This window comes from Sarcophilus harrisii, chromosome 3, assembly GCF_902635505.1.
Source record: "Sarcophilus harrisii chromosome 3, mSarHar1.11, whole genome shotgun sequence".
Lineage (NCBI taxonomy): Eukaryota > Metazoa > Chordata > Mammalia > Dasyuromorphia > Dasyuridae > Sarcophilus > Sarcophilus harrisii.
Window position 1 is genome coordinate 236520395 of NC_045428.1, and position 15780 is coordinate 236536174.

The following is a 15780-nucleotide window of genomic DNA, read 5'->3' on the forward strand; positions in this document are numbered from 1 at the left end:
CTCCTATCAGACTGCTCCTTCTTTGTGTTTTTTCTTGAATACTCATTCAAATCGCACCCTCTATTTGCAGGTGTCCCACAAGATTATGTCCTGGGTCCTTTTCTCTTCTCCCTGCTTACTACTTCATTTGATGATTTTAATTAGCTTCTATAGATTTAAGTACCAACTCAGTGCTAAAAATTCTCAAATTCTTAACTGACCTCCAGTTTCACAAATCTGGTTATCATGGATATCTGGAACTGGATTACAGTAAATATTTTAAACACAGTATGTTCAAAGAGAACTCATTATTTTTTCCCCTAAAATCCCCTTCTTCCCTGACTATCCATATTATTGTAAAGAGCATCATCACCTTCTTCCACTCTTCTCTTTTCTCATCAAGCCAGTGACACTAGTCTCTTGATTTGTTCCATGAAAAGACACTCCAGTTCTTATCTCCAGACATTTTCTCTAACTGTCCCCCATATCTATAATGCATCCCCTCTTCATCTCTACCTAATGGAATATTAATAAAAAGTAATCATATTTCCTTTAAGTCCCAACTAAAATTTATTAAAATAAAAATAGGAAGCATTTCTGAATCCTTCTTAATTCTAGTGCCTTCATTCTATTAAATTTTTCCTATAATGGTTTGCTATAATAAATATAACAAAAATATTTATTTTGTGTCTTTTCCATTAAATTGTGATGTCTTTGAAGGCAAGGATTGTCTTTTGCCTCTCTTTGAATTTCCAGAGCTTAATGCAATACCTGACACATAATAGACACTTCAAAGTTTAATGATTGCTTGTCATTCCTGAAGACATTAAAGTTCTGAGGAGCTACATGTATCATCTTTCTATATAAAACTGTTTGTAATTTAATATTATTTAGTCCTTTATGATTTTTCACAGATGATCATTGGGTTTTTTTTTTCCTGAGGCAATTGGGAGTTACCCAGGGCCACACAGGTAGGAACAGTGGATTTTTTCAATTTTTACTTGGCCTTCCAGTTCTAAGATATCTGGACAGTTTTATAGATTTTGCAAAATTAAATGCTTTTTTTGTTGATGGCTTTAGACAATCTTAAAGCATCTTTAAGCCTTAAATTCTTTAAGTATCTCTCCTCCATCAATTTTCCAGGTTAGTTGTTTTTCCTATTAGATATTTCATAGTTTTTCTATCCATTCAGACAAAATGGATTTGGTTTACTATTTCTTTTTTTTTTTTCAATGTGTAACAAAAATGAAACTTCCACCTCCAGAAGAGGGTAGGTATACTGGGATTATCTTCTCATATCTTTTTATTTGAGTCCCACTTGAGCTTTATAATTTTCTTCTTTTTTGATTTATTTGGGGTATTGTTCTTCCCATTTACATTATCATGGTTACTGTGTATATCATTTTCTTGGTTCTGCTTACTTTATATCATTTCATATAAATATTCCCATGCTTCTCTGTATTCAGTGCATATGTCATTTCTTACAACACAGTAATATTTCTATACTATGTTCATGTACCACAGTTTGTTTAGTTATTCTCCAGTTGATGGGCATCTACTTTGTGTTACTTAGCTATCATAAAAATTGCTGCTATAAATGTTTTGGAGCATCTAGCGACTTTTTCTTATCAATGCTTCCTTGAGACATGAGCTCAACAATGGAATCTCTGATTAAAAAGAAATAGACATTTTAGTCACTTTATTTGCACAATTTTAAATTGTTTTTCAGATTAGCTGTACCATTTCACAACTTCATGAACAATGTATTAGTATATCTATCTTTCCACAACCCCTCCAGTATTGATTCTTGTTACTTTCTGTCATTTTTGCCAATTGCAGAGTGTGAGGACTATTTTGACTTACATTTCTTTTATTAATTAATAATTAGGAACATTTTTTCATGTGGTTGTCAATACCTTTCCATTTTTCCTTTGATAACTGCTTTTTCATTTTCTTTGTTCATTTATCTGTTGAGAACTGGCTATGTAGAACTAAATGTATAAAAATCTCTCTTTCTGTCATCTCTCTGTCTAAATGTATGTTTTTAAGTGTGTATGTATATATATATATATATATATATATATATATATATAATACCAAATCCTTACCAGAAAAATTTGATAACAAAACAGTTTTTACCATTCAATCACTTTCTTTCTTATGTTGTCTGTACAGAAACTACTGGTATAAAATAGTATTATGCTCCTTCCGTTAATTTTTTTAAGGGGACCCTATTTTCATTGGCTCTCTTCTCCTCTCCCCTGATTCCCTTTTTTCATTAGATACTCCTTGTTAAGGAATGTCAAGGGATTCCTTGAATTTGTCTTATTGAGTTGGCCTATTTTCCATAAACACTGGACCCACAGTATGCAGAAGGCCTTGAATATGTCAAGAACAAAGTTATACACTCACACACACATGCATGTGCACACACACACACCAATTGACATAATTTGTGTTTTCAATCCCAAACTGAACTCCCTAATCAAAAACAAGCTCCAGTCACTCTGCACTAGACTAAGAGACTGCTTGTATAGTTGGGACCCTTGTAGATAAGCAGACCATCCTATGGTTGAGGTTGGGAAGGGAACCCAAAAGGTTGAGGGTCACAGACCAGGGTCACAAGGTGTCTCAAAATAATTTGCAGGTTTGAACCCATTTCCAAGTCAAGGGGCAAAATTTATTGTAATTGTAGTGCCATTCAAGTGATCTAAATTCCAAGAGAATTTGGCAAAGAAACAGAAGCAAGGAGACACATTTATCTAATTATTCATGTTATAGATACGCTAATTTTATGGCTCAGAGGTAGAAGCAAGGAGCGATCTCTGGAATTTGGCTATCATTGACCAACAGATTTTCCATCTGACAGTCATCAATGAACTGAGGAGTGATATTTTCATTATTGTCTCAGGAATTTGATTTGTGGGACTATCCTGAGGCCAGAAGCCCCCAGAATCAGATAGATTGTTAGAACAATAGTATTCTTAGGTTGGGGCGTGGGAGGTCTCAGGATCAGATTCCAAAGCCAGAGGACTTAGAATCACTGAGTTATTGTTAAAACCAAGGGACCTTAAATTATTGCTGTCTCCCCTAGAAGCTATAGTACATCATTTCACCTCTCAAGCAGTTGTACCCCAAATTTATTTTGGACAAAGAGAAGGAGATCTCCTCTTACGGAACTGCTTCATGCTGATAAGGGGTGTAGAATTGTCCCTGCCTAGTGGGGCCAGACTGAGGAGGGGGAGGCATGCAACTTGAAGATGGCGGAAGCAACATCCAGAGGGGTGCTGAGTATCAGAATCAATTAGCCCATGGTATTCAGGGTGAACAAATAGTTGGAAGTTCATAGCTTGGAGTCTGGAGGAAACAAATCTACCAATAGGAATGTTAGTTCTCAGGAGGTTATGAAGAAACTTCAAGGAAGGTGGTATAGAAGCATTATGGGTGAGTTTGCCAGAATAATCTTGGAATGGATATCCTACAATTATTATGTGAATAAGATATACTTTCTGGCAAGAAAACAGGGGATAGTTAGGTTAAAGTTATTCCCCTGGGCAGAGCTAGTACAAATGGGGATGGGGTGGGGATGGTGACATTTGGAAATGGGGCCTTTGAAAATAATGCTTCAGGTCCCATCTGTGTACTTCCTTGAGGATACTGAGGGCCCACCCAACAATCCTGGATGCCCCTACTGCCCATGGAGCTCCCTAGCCTGACTAAAGACTAAGGAGTTATCTCCCTACTGGTGGGGGCCCACAGAGTGACCAAGAGAGCTGAAGAGAAAATGCTAAGAACAAAGTTCTCATTCTTGGAGTGTTATTAAAGGTATACCTGGAAAAATTGGAAAATAACAAGAAAGATAGAAAGATAGAGTGAGGGAGAGAAGGACAGATAATTCCATCCTTCTCCATCCAATATATTTCCAATGTTTCCAGGAATCTTGTGGAAGAGTAGTTTCAGGTCCTCTATGGGTTCACAGGAATATTCATGAATGTCTGAGGGAGAAAAAGTAACAGGAGCACTTTTAAATTCTAGAAATGAGTCCCGTTGGGAAGCCTTCAAGTTTACATTCAATTCTCTCCAGACTCCAGGCAAGTTTAGTAAGGATTCCCTTGCGGATGTGATTCATTTTCTCCACCTTCCCAGAAGACTTGAGGCCGCCAGACAGGGTGGAGATGGTAAGCCATCTTAAGTGCTTCAGCCACCTCCTGAGGTATTTGAGGAGTGAAGGCTGGGCCACTGTGGCTTTGCAAGGAGCTAGGCAGGCCAAAGTGAGATATGATCTCTTTTAGCAAACACTCTGATACCTCCAGAGCCTTCTCAGTTTTACAAGGAAAGGCTTCTACCCAATTAGTAAAAGTGTCAACAAAAACCAAGTTTGAAGCCCCCTAAGAGGGGGTATATGTGTAAAATCTATCTGCCAGTTCTTCCCAACCCTTTCTCCAGATAGGCTGCAAGATTAGGGGGGTTCAACAGTCCTTTCAGGATTTACTTGGGCACAAAGTTAGTCACATCAAAAACTGCATAAAGTTATTAAATATGAAGTAATTATAGTCAATAAAACAGTTAATATTCATATAGCATGCTTTATGCTGAGCACTTTTGCAATCATGTGATCTTCAAAACAATTATTATTTCTTTTTATAAATCAGAAAACTGAACAGAGATAAAATACTTTGCCATAAATTACATAGTTAATGCATATCCATAATTGAAACAGAAAATGGTAGTCTTATCGAATGCAGAGGCTGACTGGCTTTCTCACGTTACACTGTCACACTGAGTGGTACCAGGCATGGTACCACTGGACAGAACCTGCTGAAAGCTGGGATGACTGGTGCTAGGAACTCCCTTTAATCATAGTATCAGGTGCCAGGGCTCAGGGAATGCTAACCATTGGGCATTACTCCCACTCCCTCAAAACTGGGTTGGGGAGGTGTTTGGGCAAGGTTGTCTGGGGTCCCCACAGTTTTGCTGCTTCCTATTTCTACAGAATTTGAATTTCCCTACAATTCTGAAATGAGAAGAATTAGCAAACAGAGGGACTTGGGCTAGATAGATAGATAGATCTTGTTAGGAATCCCTACAACAGAGATACACGCAGGACCACTCTGGAGAGTGGAATGGAGAGGGTCCCTTAATATCTTCTGGGGTGCTTTCTCAAAGGAGCAGAAGGGGACTCTGCATAAGATAGGAGTCAAGAAAGGTTTAGTAAAAAGTTGCTTATTTGTCTAATTTTTTTTTTCTTTTTCTTTTCTTTCAGAATGGGGTAAATTCCTGGAATTATCCCCATTGTTTAAAGAATTTTTCTTTCAATCTTAAAATGACTAATTTCCAGACTTCTTAATAATCCTCTCAAAACTTTGAGAATCTGTTAAGATATTTTCATTTTAATTAGCTAATTTTTTTGTGTGGCACCCAACTTGGCCACAGGAAAAAGGCTTTTTAAGAAATGTTCCCACAGCATTCTAACTACAGCATATAGATTTTTTTTCTTGCTGGTTGTTTTAAATCTTCCCAGGTAACAAAATCTAGCTCACAGAACAAACATGACACAAATATTCTGCAGACACAGACAAAATGACATGATCTTTGCCAAAAGCCATAAAATTTTGTCAAAAGCTATCCTATAGCATTTCATCTTCTCTGGTGTCCCAGAGAAGGTGAAAGGGTGGCAAAAGTTCCCTAAGAACTTTGCCAAAAATTGCAAGAATTTCCCAGTCTGGGTATCCCCAATATGGGCGGCCCCACTCAAGGAAAACTTGCTAAGTGTGGAACTCACAATGACCCAGACAAACCTTCTCCCAATGGCTTGGTATCTCCTAGCTATAGAATTGTGGGAGAAAAAAATGGGGGCTTACCTCAACAAGGAGGGAATCAAGCCAGGGCTCTCCCTGTACGGGCCACCAAATGTTGAGGTTGAGAAGAGGGACCCTAAAAGGGTCACAGACCAGTGTCACAAGGTGACTCAAAAGAATTTTCAGCCTTGAACCCATCTCCAAGTCTGTGTCTATGCTTTCCCACTATTCTGGGTTCTACTTGTCCCCAGGGATTGAAACTGCCATCATAGGACAAGTAAACTTTTCAAGCACCAAATACTAGAGACATCATACTGTGTATGGTACTAAACTTGCCTTCACCAACTATCTCTCCTAATCCATATTTTTTCCAAAAAGCTAGGACAATTTACTCTTTACCTGGCTGTTTTCTTTTTTTTTTTTAATATTGCTATGGAAAGAGGCTTTTTAAAAGTTCATTGTATTTTAAATAAAGCTACTTGATTAAGCCTTTAAACCTAAATCATTCTTACTTTCTTTGAATTGCCAGTAAAGCCCCAACGCAAACTGCTATGTTTCATTGTTTAAGTTTTGGTGGCCTAGAATGAGTGTAAATAGGAATTGTTTTCTGTTCTAACCAGAAGCCCCAAGAGTCTTCCCCTCCCCGATTGATATCTTTGTGATACTAAATTGATTCACCTTTTGTTTCAACTCTTACCTAGCCTTTAGTCAATAGGTGTGGCTTCCGATAAACTAAAACCTGGGAAAGACCTTAATTTAGAAAGGCCAAATAACACCCACTGCAACCCGAGCCACCACCAGTAGTTATGACCTTTGCCTGCCCACTGGACTTAAGATGACTCTGGAAGAGAGAGTGAGACCAAGGACTGGGCAGCTCTATTTCAATTATATCAAATACTCATGCAAGAAAGGACATCAGCCTCATGATGTACTGGTTCTCTTTGATAAGGAAGGATGAGGGGTAGTAAAATGAACAGAACATCAGTCCTGGAGTCAGGAGTTCAAATCTGGTCTCAGACACAATACTTCCTAGCTGTGTGACCCTGGGCAAGTCACTTAACCCTAATTGTCTCACCCAAAATTAATTAAATAAATAAAATATTAATAAAAATAAATGAAACAAAAACAGAGAATAATGAACAAAAACAAGGAGAAGCCATCCACAGAATTACCTCCTTACCCACTCATCAATGAAACATGCCTTGTAAGTTCCTTCCCTGATACTCCATTGCCTATCCAAAACACGTAATTTCCCCATGTGAATGCGAGTCCCCACTCCTGATTATATCTCACAGCACATTTCTCGTTCTCATTTATGGCTTTCTCTTATAAGTTTTGTATACGAAACTCTAGGTTTTTAATTTTAGGTTAGAAAACTTTACATTTCCTTTCTTAGATTTCAGTTTCATTTCTCTGATTTAAGTTATTTTTCTTAATTTCTCTAATTTAAATTTTGTAACTCTGTGGAAACTAAACCTTTATTCAATTCTCACAATTTGACTCTGACAAGATTTAACTTGCTCCTCTCTATCCCTGTGCTTCCCTCTCCCACTTATATATCTTTCTATATTGTAATGTATTTCTCCACCTCTCCCCCAAAATAAACATCGATCTATCTATAGGCCAGTATTCACAAGGTTCTATCTATAACAACTGATGTCTTCTTAATCTAATTCTACCAGATATCTTTCCTCTTTCATTGTGTACATTTGGAAAGAACTTTCTTATAGGTCCCTGTTGTCATTCTTACTATTATTGTCTTTGCTGTACTTTATTCACTCATCCTGCATTTGTGTTGTTTGGAAGGATCAAAAGGTAAATAGTTGAGTTCTGATTTTCTTTCTAAAAATGTTTCAAGTTTTATTATTATGATTTTGTTTGGAATTTTTTTTTTTTTAGAAAATGTTTCAATCTATATTCAAACTTGATCTCTAGGTATGGATAGGATTTTTCCTCATAAGTCCTTCAGAATAGATGTGGATGATTGTATTACTGAGAATTACAAAGTCATTTACATCTAGTCATCCATATTTTGTATACAGTATATTTCACTTTATTCATGGAGATTATTATTATTTTTGAAGGTCTATATTTTTCCTATATGGTTAAGCTCAAATTTGCTGGGTAGATCATCAAGTTTTAGGGGGGGAGGGTTGTTTTTTTAGTTTGGGCAAGGGGGAAGTGTTCAACCTTTTTTTGGATTCTGAGTATTCAAGACTTTGGATATTACTGAAATTGCTTTAACTTTGGTGCATATTTTCTGCTTTGGAAAATTTTGAGAGATTATGGGGATTGGAGAAAACATGGCATCTTTCTGTTCATGTGACCAGAGTCCAATAATTCCTAAGCCCTTGAGCTTATTTTCAAGTTAACTGATTAAAAAAAAAAAAAAAAAAGATATATTTGATTATTTTTTTATTATTTTAAATTTGTTTTACTATTTCTTGCTACTTTATGGGGCCATTGATTTCTGTTTGGTCTATTATAAAATTTTAAGGAATTTATTACTTGGGTAAATTTTATTACTTTCTATTTTAAACAATTCTTTTTCAGTTCTTTCCTGTGGAGCTTATATTTAAAAAAAAAATCCTCTTAATTTCTTCTAAACATTGATTTAATCTTATGGAAAATCCATATTTTGCTTGGAGTCCTTCCTTTTAGTACTGGAGATATTATCTTCTTCTAGATTAGACTTTTTAGTATCTCTATCTCTCTTCTGTTTCTATTTATATCTTTAATCTTAGTTCTTACTTTGGGGCTTTGTGCTAGTGCCATGATCAGCATTTCCTCTCATACATTCAGGCCTTTTTGGTCTTCTCTTAAATCATCTGGACTCCCCTGCTCACCTCTACCTCTACACTTTGGGGATGAGTGCTGTTAAATTTAGGTTTCCCTAAATTGTTGTGGTTTAGCAACATGTGGTTGTTTGGTATGTCAGGATAGATTGCAAGGTACTTCAGAGCCCCAGGTCCTAAAGTTTTCCTATGTGTATGTATGATGCTATTTCTACTCAGTTCAGAGGGCCACAGTATGATTTTGCAACCATTCTGGAACTTTTTTGTGGAAGCCCTCTTATTTTGCTTCTAAACACAAAGTACTGAATTAGATATCTCTCATTATGACAGGAGATTTGTGTCTTGTTTGCACAGATTTTTTTTTCCTGGCAGATTGATTTTTCTATTGCCTTTGGGTTTTCAGTGATTTCTAGAGTTGATAACATCATTGCAGTTTCTCATTGTATTTCTTATTCAAGATTTAACCTAATGCTATTTTTAGGCCTGTTTGTTTTTTCTTCTGGAATAAATGTATGCAAGGTGGGTTGCCTGCCTCTGTTATTAGTTGGAAGTTCTTTTGTCTGTTTGTTTTTAAATTTATTTGTTTTAAACTTAAATTCAAAATAAGGGGGGGAAATTGCCATGTTCACAGCAGCCCATAAAAGGATTCAAAATATAAACCAATAAATTTCCATTTCAAGAAATTCTATAGAATAATTGTTCAGAGCTGTCCAGCTTTTCTTTGCTTCCTAATAGATTTTCTTTTGTTATCTGCTGTGTACTTTTTACTTTATTTTTTCCTCTTTCTTTCACCCCCCACCAAAAAGGCTACAAATAAGCATGGAGATATGTAGATATACATGTACATAAACACACACATATATATACATATGTGTATATGCACATGTACACATATATATCTAAACACATATATGTATATAGATCTCTATAATCATATATATATACATATACATTCATGTGCATGTATGTAAGACCATACTATGCTAATTTTTATTTATCCTCTATTGGTCTGAAGGTAGATGGTATTTTTCTTCATAAACCCAAGTCTTTCCATGTTTTCCTAAATTCATCATTTCCTACACCATAGCAATATTTCAACTTTATATTGTCTAGTTATTTTAAGTAGTCTAAAACAATATTGATGAATATGGATGGCATATAGCATAATTTCCCTACTTTTCTCTTTTGACTAAATATATTTTAGCTTTAAATTTGTCTGAGATCATGATTACTATCCCTGCTTTTTTTACATAATAAATTTTACTTCTAATCTTCATTTAGTATTAGTGTGTATCTCTCATTTTTATAACATTTTCTGAAAACAAGATAATTAGTTCAAAATTTTAATCTATAATATTTCTATTTTATGATTGAATTCATCTCGTTCTAAGCTGTCAATTACTTGTTTATTTTCCTTCCTATTTCTCAAGATCCTTCTCACCCTGTTCTTATCCTTTCTGATTCTTCTCCTTTATTTCTACTATTCTATTATTTAATAGTTCCCCCTTTCTTATTCTCTCTCCCCGCTTTCCCCTTGCCCTCTTGTTTCTATCTGAATTTAGAAGATTTGTATAACCCTTACAAATATTATATTGTTTTCACTCTAATTCCCATTAATCTTCACAACCTTCTTTATCATCCCCCCTTATCCTATTCCCTCATACTCATTTCTTTATGTTTAAAAGACTTTTATTCCCATATATATTTTCCTCTTTAATCCATTCCTGATGATAAGGTTCCAGAATTAGCAACTCTCCTCCCCCATCTAAATTCCTCTGTATCAGTTTTTCTTCTCATATCTCATTTGTGTGAAATAATAACTCTTTTTATCTTTTCCTATATGGTTTTACTTTTTAAAATCATATCATACTAGAATCTACCATAATCTTTTTTTTGAACTACCCAATTACTAATGAAAATTTCAGATGTATATGGTTTACATGTTCACAAATAAAAAATGAACAATTTATCTTTATTGAGTCCCTTGTAATTAATCTTTGATGTTTACCTTATATTTCTCTCAGAGCTTACATTTCAAGTTTTCTTTTAAGTTCAGGTTTTTTTGCAGCAAAATCCTAAAAGTCTGGCAATTTGTTAAATGTCCTTTTTGTGTTCTTCACAATATGCTTAAATTTTGCTGGTATGATATTTTCAACCACAACCCCAATTCTTTTGCTCTTCAATATATAGTATTCCAAAACCTGCTATTTTTAGAATAGCTACTAATTGGTCTTGTGTAATCTAATTGTGGCACCACTATATTTGAAATTTTTTTTCTTGTTTGCTTATAATATTTTCTCCATGACCTGGGAGTTTAGGAATTTGCTTGTGATATTCCTACAAGTTGTAATCTTACTATCTCTTCTAGATGGCAATTAGTGGGTCTTTTCTAAAATTTCTACTTTCCCCTCTTGTTCTAATATTTTAGGATAATCTTCTTTAATTATTTTTTTATTATTGTATCAGAATTTTTTTCCATCAAAGCTTTCAAATAGTCCAATTATTCTTATTTTTTCTCTTCTTGATCTGCTCTCCAAATCAGTTGTTTCTTATGTTTCATATTCTCTTCTATTTTTTCATTCTTTATATTTTGTTTTATTATTTCTTAGTCTCTTGTAGCTTCATTGGTTTCCCTTTACCCAATTCTAATTTTCAAAGAATTGTTTTCTTCTTTAAGATTCTGAATCTCCTGTTTCAATTAGTTGACTTTCTCTTCATAAACTTGTTTTTCTTGGATTGTTCTTATCTTTTTAAACATTTTCTCGATCTCTCCTATTTTGTTTTTTACATTTTTTTGAGTTCTGTGAATTATTTTTGGATAACTGAGCAGCTGACACTCCTTTTTGGAGTTGAAAAGAGTTTTTTTAAGCTTCAGTATGCTCCTCCGAAGACAAATCCTGGTCTTCTCTATTCCCATAACAACTGTCTATGCCTGAGTTCTTTTTCCTTGGTCTGCTCTTTTTTGTTTGGTTTTATTTATAGTAGCTTGTTATTATAATCACCTCTATCACTGGGGTGTAAGGTGTAGTGCCTCTAACATCAGGTCCTTCCTACTGGATTTTTTTTTTTGAGCTTTGTCTTAGGCCCATGCTGTACGTTTCTTTTCCTCTCTGAGCCAGAACCCCCTGCACACTCTGCTGAAAACCCTCCAATGCTACCACCTTCGGTTCTCCCCTGTAGCCTGAACCCCAAATCAAGAACTCACCTCTCTTGGTACAGCCAGTAGCATCTTGCCCCACTGCTTCGGTACTCACCAAGCATGTGCTTCTCACCTAGAGCCTTTAATCTCAACAGCATGGTTTAGTCTGGTGTCCTTTGTCAGCAGAGGTTCCTCCAATCTTTATCTACTCAGACACCTGATTTTCTGTGTCTGAGGCCAAAGTTACCTCCTAACTCAGGGCTCTCAACTTGCTATTTCAGCAGAGCAAGCAGGCAGACGTTGTTCTTCCCTTGGGCTGCCCAAACCTCCATCCTAAGATGTTTCTTCAAATTTTCTCTGGTAGTCCCAACAGGACCACTGTTCAGCCCAATTCTTGTTCATTTTTGCCACTCTACATTCTCCCTAAGGTGCAATTTTGTCTTATTTGTGGAGGAAATTTGGAGAACTTGGAATTTTCTTATTTACTCTACCATCTTTCCATAATCCTCTCCCTTGTCTGTTTGTTAATAGGAAACATCCCACTGGGGTCTCAATGATTGGACTATGTGATTGCCCATAGAATCTAAAGCAGCAACTTCCCTCTAAGGACCCAACCAAGAAGTCAAGTGCAAATTAGGAATACAAAGTACAAAGGGAGTGTTTGCCTATTAATAAGAAAGGTAGAATCTACTAACGGGATGGTAAGAAAATATTGATTGTATCTCCTTTTCCTAGAAGCAATTTTATCCTGTAAGTACCAAAGGAAAACATCTCCTTCAAGATTAGAATGGAAGAAACTTGGACCCAGTGTCTCCTTTGTCTATTATCAACAAGCTTTTCAAGGTAAGACATTATAGACTTGTGGGTCCTTGAGAGAGGAAATGATGAAATGCTGTATATGGTGCATAGTCTTCCAGGTGACAAATAAAAAAGGGCACAGATAAGTTTTCCAAAGCATATGAGGGAAATTTCAATGAGGCTCTGAAGATAATGGTCATATATATATATATATATATATATATATATATATATATATATATATTATGTAGAAATAAAATGAATCATTTGTATCCCTATCTCCCTTTTTCAGTAGAGTCCCTAACTACACAAAAAAACTCCAACTGGTTTAGCAGCTTTGTGACTCACTAAGAGAAGATAATAGAATATAATCTTTCAGTAGGGAAACAGCATTTTTCAAAAATAACAATATCACTTCTGTTCCTTAGTCCTACATGAAATCTGCTGCATTAGTGATAATGCCAAAGTTTAAAATAAATACTACAACAATGAGAATAACAATAGCATCTATATCCCAGGATTGCTATGAGGATCAAATGAAATAATTTTTGCAAAGTCCTTTACAAACTTTGAAGTGCTATAAAATTGCTAGCTGTTATTGATAGGGAAAACCAAACAGATAATATATTCTGCTGCCCTATCTTTCAAACCAAATCTCCAAAGATCATGTCTAGGAGGGACAAAGCCACTTCAAATTTTAACTTGGAAAGGTCTTTAAGAACCTAGGGTCACTCGTATGACATAATAAGGCAGGAGGGGGAAATAAGCAAAGGATTCACGAAAGTGAAAGATGGTACAGTAAGAAGAAGCAATGAAGCTTAGCTCTCCCCTAACTCTTTTTCACAACAATCTACAAAGTACACTAGACTGAATTCTGATCAGGAAAAACAAGAAAAAGTCATGTCTTTCTTGCAGTTCAGGGCTGCTTAGTGAATCAAGACAGAAAGGTCTGAGGAAAGGGAGAAGAGTATATGTGGTCAAGAGTATATGTGGAGCATTTCAGACCTCTGTAACTGAAAGATAGTCAAGAGCCAGCACTGGAGCAGAAAGACACCCCAGAGAATCTCCAGGTTGGAGATCCAGAGGTTGTCATTAATGTGGATCCAAGCTGTCTACTGATCAGAGAGCAAATCATGGAAATGTAGCTGCATAGCTCTGATCCCAGGAATAGAGTTATAACTAAATTCTTTCTAGGCTTTAGCCCCATGTGAAATAACCAGGGCATGAGTTTCAAACCAAAGAGAAGTCTGCAATTCAATCTTTCTGAAAAAAACCAATAGTGACTGGGTCTAACAGTGCTCTATTGAAACTTCCAATCAGGGTCTATTAGAAGACACAATAGTGGGTCAGGAATTTGTAGAATTCAAATTTGTAGAACAGTGAATAGATCTCACATGAGATCACAACCAATTTGGGAGTTTGAAAACCTATAGGACTTCAGCTCGAATTGTGAAAAGAGCAGAAGGACATAAGAACAGAAGCTCATGCCAGACGTCCCTTCCCCACAAAGCCTATAGTAATATAAAGTCAAAAGCCAAAAAATGGGCTGGCAGAATGAGCAGACACAAAAGCATCCCATCATAATTCATTTTAATTATTTCATTAAACTATTATGACTACAGAGAAGCTCAAGATGCAAATATTGAAGAGAATAACTCAAAAATATCTAGAAGCAAAGCCTAAAAAAAATGAAACTTGGACACAAGTCTAACAAGAAGTGTTAGAAGAGTTAAAGCAAGCAGAGCTTTAAAAAAAAATAGGTTATAAAAACATTTGAAATAGATCAAGACCACGTCATGTCGGTCCACAGTGGGAGCCTCTGAGAAACCTTGATCCTGGCCAAAGAGCTTTCCTTCAATTATCCCTTGAGATGAATGAACTCTCTTCACATGACATACCCTTGCTGGCCCCGAAACCTCCAGCTCAGTACTCATGTGCCCAATGATAGGCCAGGGTCTTTTCTGTCTCAGAGACATTCCTGGTGGCTCGATAGCTGTTGTCTGGTCAGTCTGTTGGCTTACCATGTGTGCCTTTGTACCCATGGTGACTGAAGGCTGGTTCAGCATCTACAATCAGGACATTGCTAGAGATCAGGCCTTCTTGTCTCAGCTGTGGAAGGGTGACAGCCAGTGCATTATACCAGACAACTTCACTGTGTGCATGGAGACAATAGCACTTGGGCATGGGGGTTGTCTGAGACAGAGGCCAGAGTGCTTCCTTCTCTAGTTATTACTTCTTTGGGTCAGCTGTACAGTGGTGTCCTTTATTTCCTCACTGAGTATCGAGATGGCTCAGCATAGGGAGCTTGGGCACTCACTATTTTTGGCTCTGCTTTGTCCTCCTGGATGCTTTGAGGATTATTGTGCCTTCTGCCCTTCTTCTGGATGCCTGGTGCTGATTGGCAAGTGCCCAGTTGCTGGCAGATGGTGCTGCTGGCCCTCAAGCCCCAAGAAGGCAGCATGAACATCTCCAGTGAAGATCTCCTCTTGGAGGGAGGATGAAAGGGGGGAGGAGAAACACTTTCTCATATTAAGTCATCCTTCCCTCCAGCACTGTTGGGTTTTTTTTGGCAGTGTATTATTCAGGCAGCTCCTTTCTCTTGCCCTGATTTGTGGGGCAGTTCAAGACCCTGATTTCCCTCCCATCCTCATAAGGCATCTGCCCTTGACATTTTTAATAAAGGCTGCTGAAAGGGGGGAAGGGGGATAAAATAAAACAAGTAACATGGAAAACAGACTGAGGAGAGATAATTTAAGAATTATTAAACTAAAAAAAGATTTTAGACATCACATTTTAAGAAATTATAAAGGAAAATTGACTTAATATTTTAGATCCAGAAGATAGAAATCAAAAGAATCTGACTTCTGAAAGAAATCTAAAAATGTAAACTTCTAGGAATACTATAGCCAAATTCCAGAGCTTTCAGGTCAGAAAGAAAATGTTGCAAGCAACCAGAAAGAAACAATTTAAATATCATGGAGCACCAGTCAGGATCATACAAGAGTTAGCAGCTTCCATATTCAAGCAGTGGGGGACTTGGATTATGATATTACAGAGAGCAAAAGAGCTACCAACCAAGAATAATCCACTCAAACAAAACTTTGTATAATCCTTCAAGGGAAGAAATGGATATTTAATGAAATAAGCATTATTAATGAAAAGACCAGAGCTGAATAGAAAAATTGACATTCAAAAGAAGACATAATTGAAGCACGAAGAGATAAACATGAAAGAGCAATCATAAGCGATTCATTGCAATTCTACTGTTTAC

At 36.3% G+C, this 15780-nt stretch overlaps 1 protein-coding gene and 1 pseudogene across 1 annotated transcript in view; both read left to right on the forward strand.

Annotated features, from left to right (window-relative positions):
* JAM2 (junctional adhesion molecule 2) overlaps positions 1-15780 on the forward strand; it is a 90951-nt gene that overhangs the window by 43164 nt on the left and 32007 nt on the right. Inside the window, exon 3 of the mRNA XM_012544365.3 lies at positions 12447-12554. Coding sequence (XP_012399819.1) covers positions 12447-12554 — 108 coding nt within the window. The remainder of the gene's footprint in view (positions 1-12446; positions 12555-15780) is intronic.
* LOC116422333 lies at positions 13024-15233 on the forward strand (annotated as a pseudogene).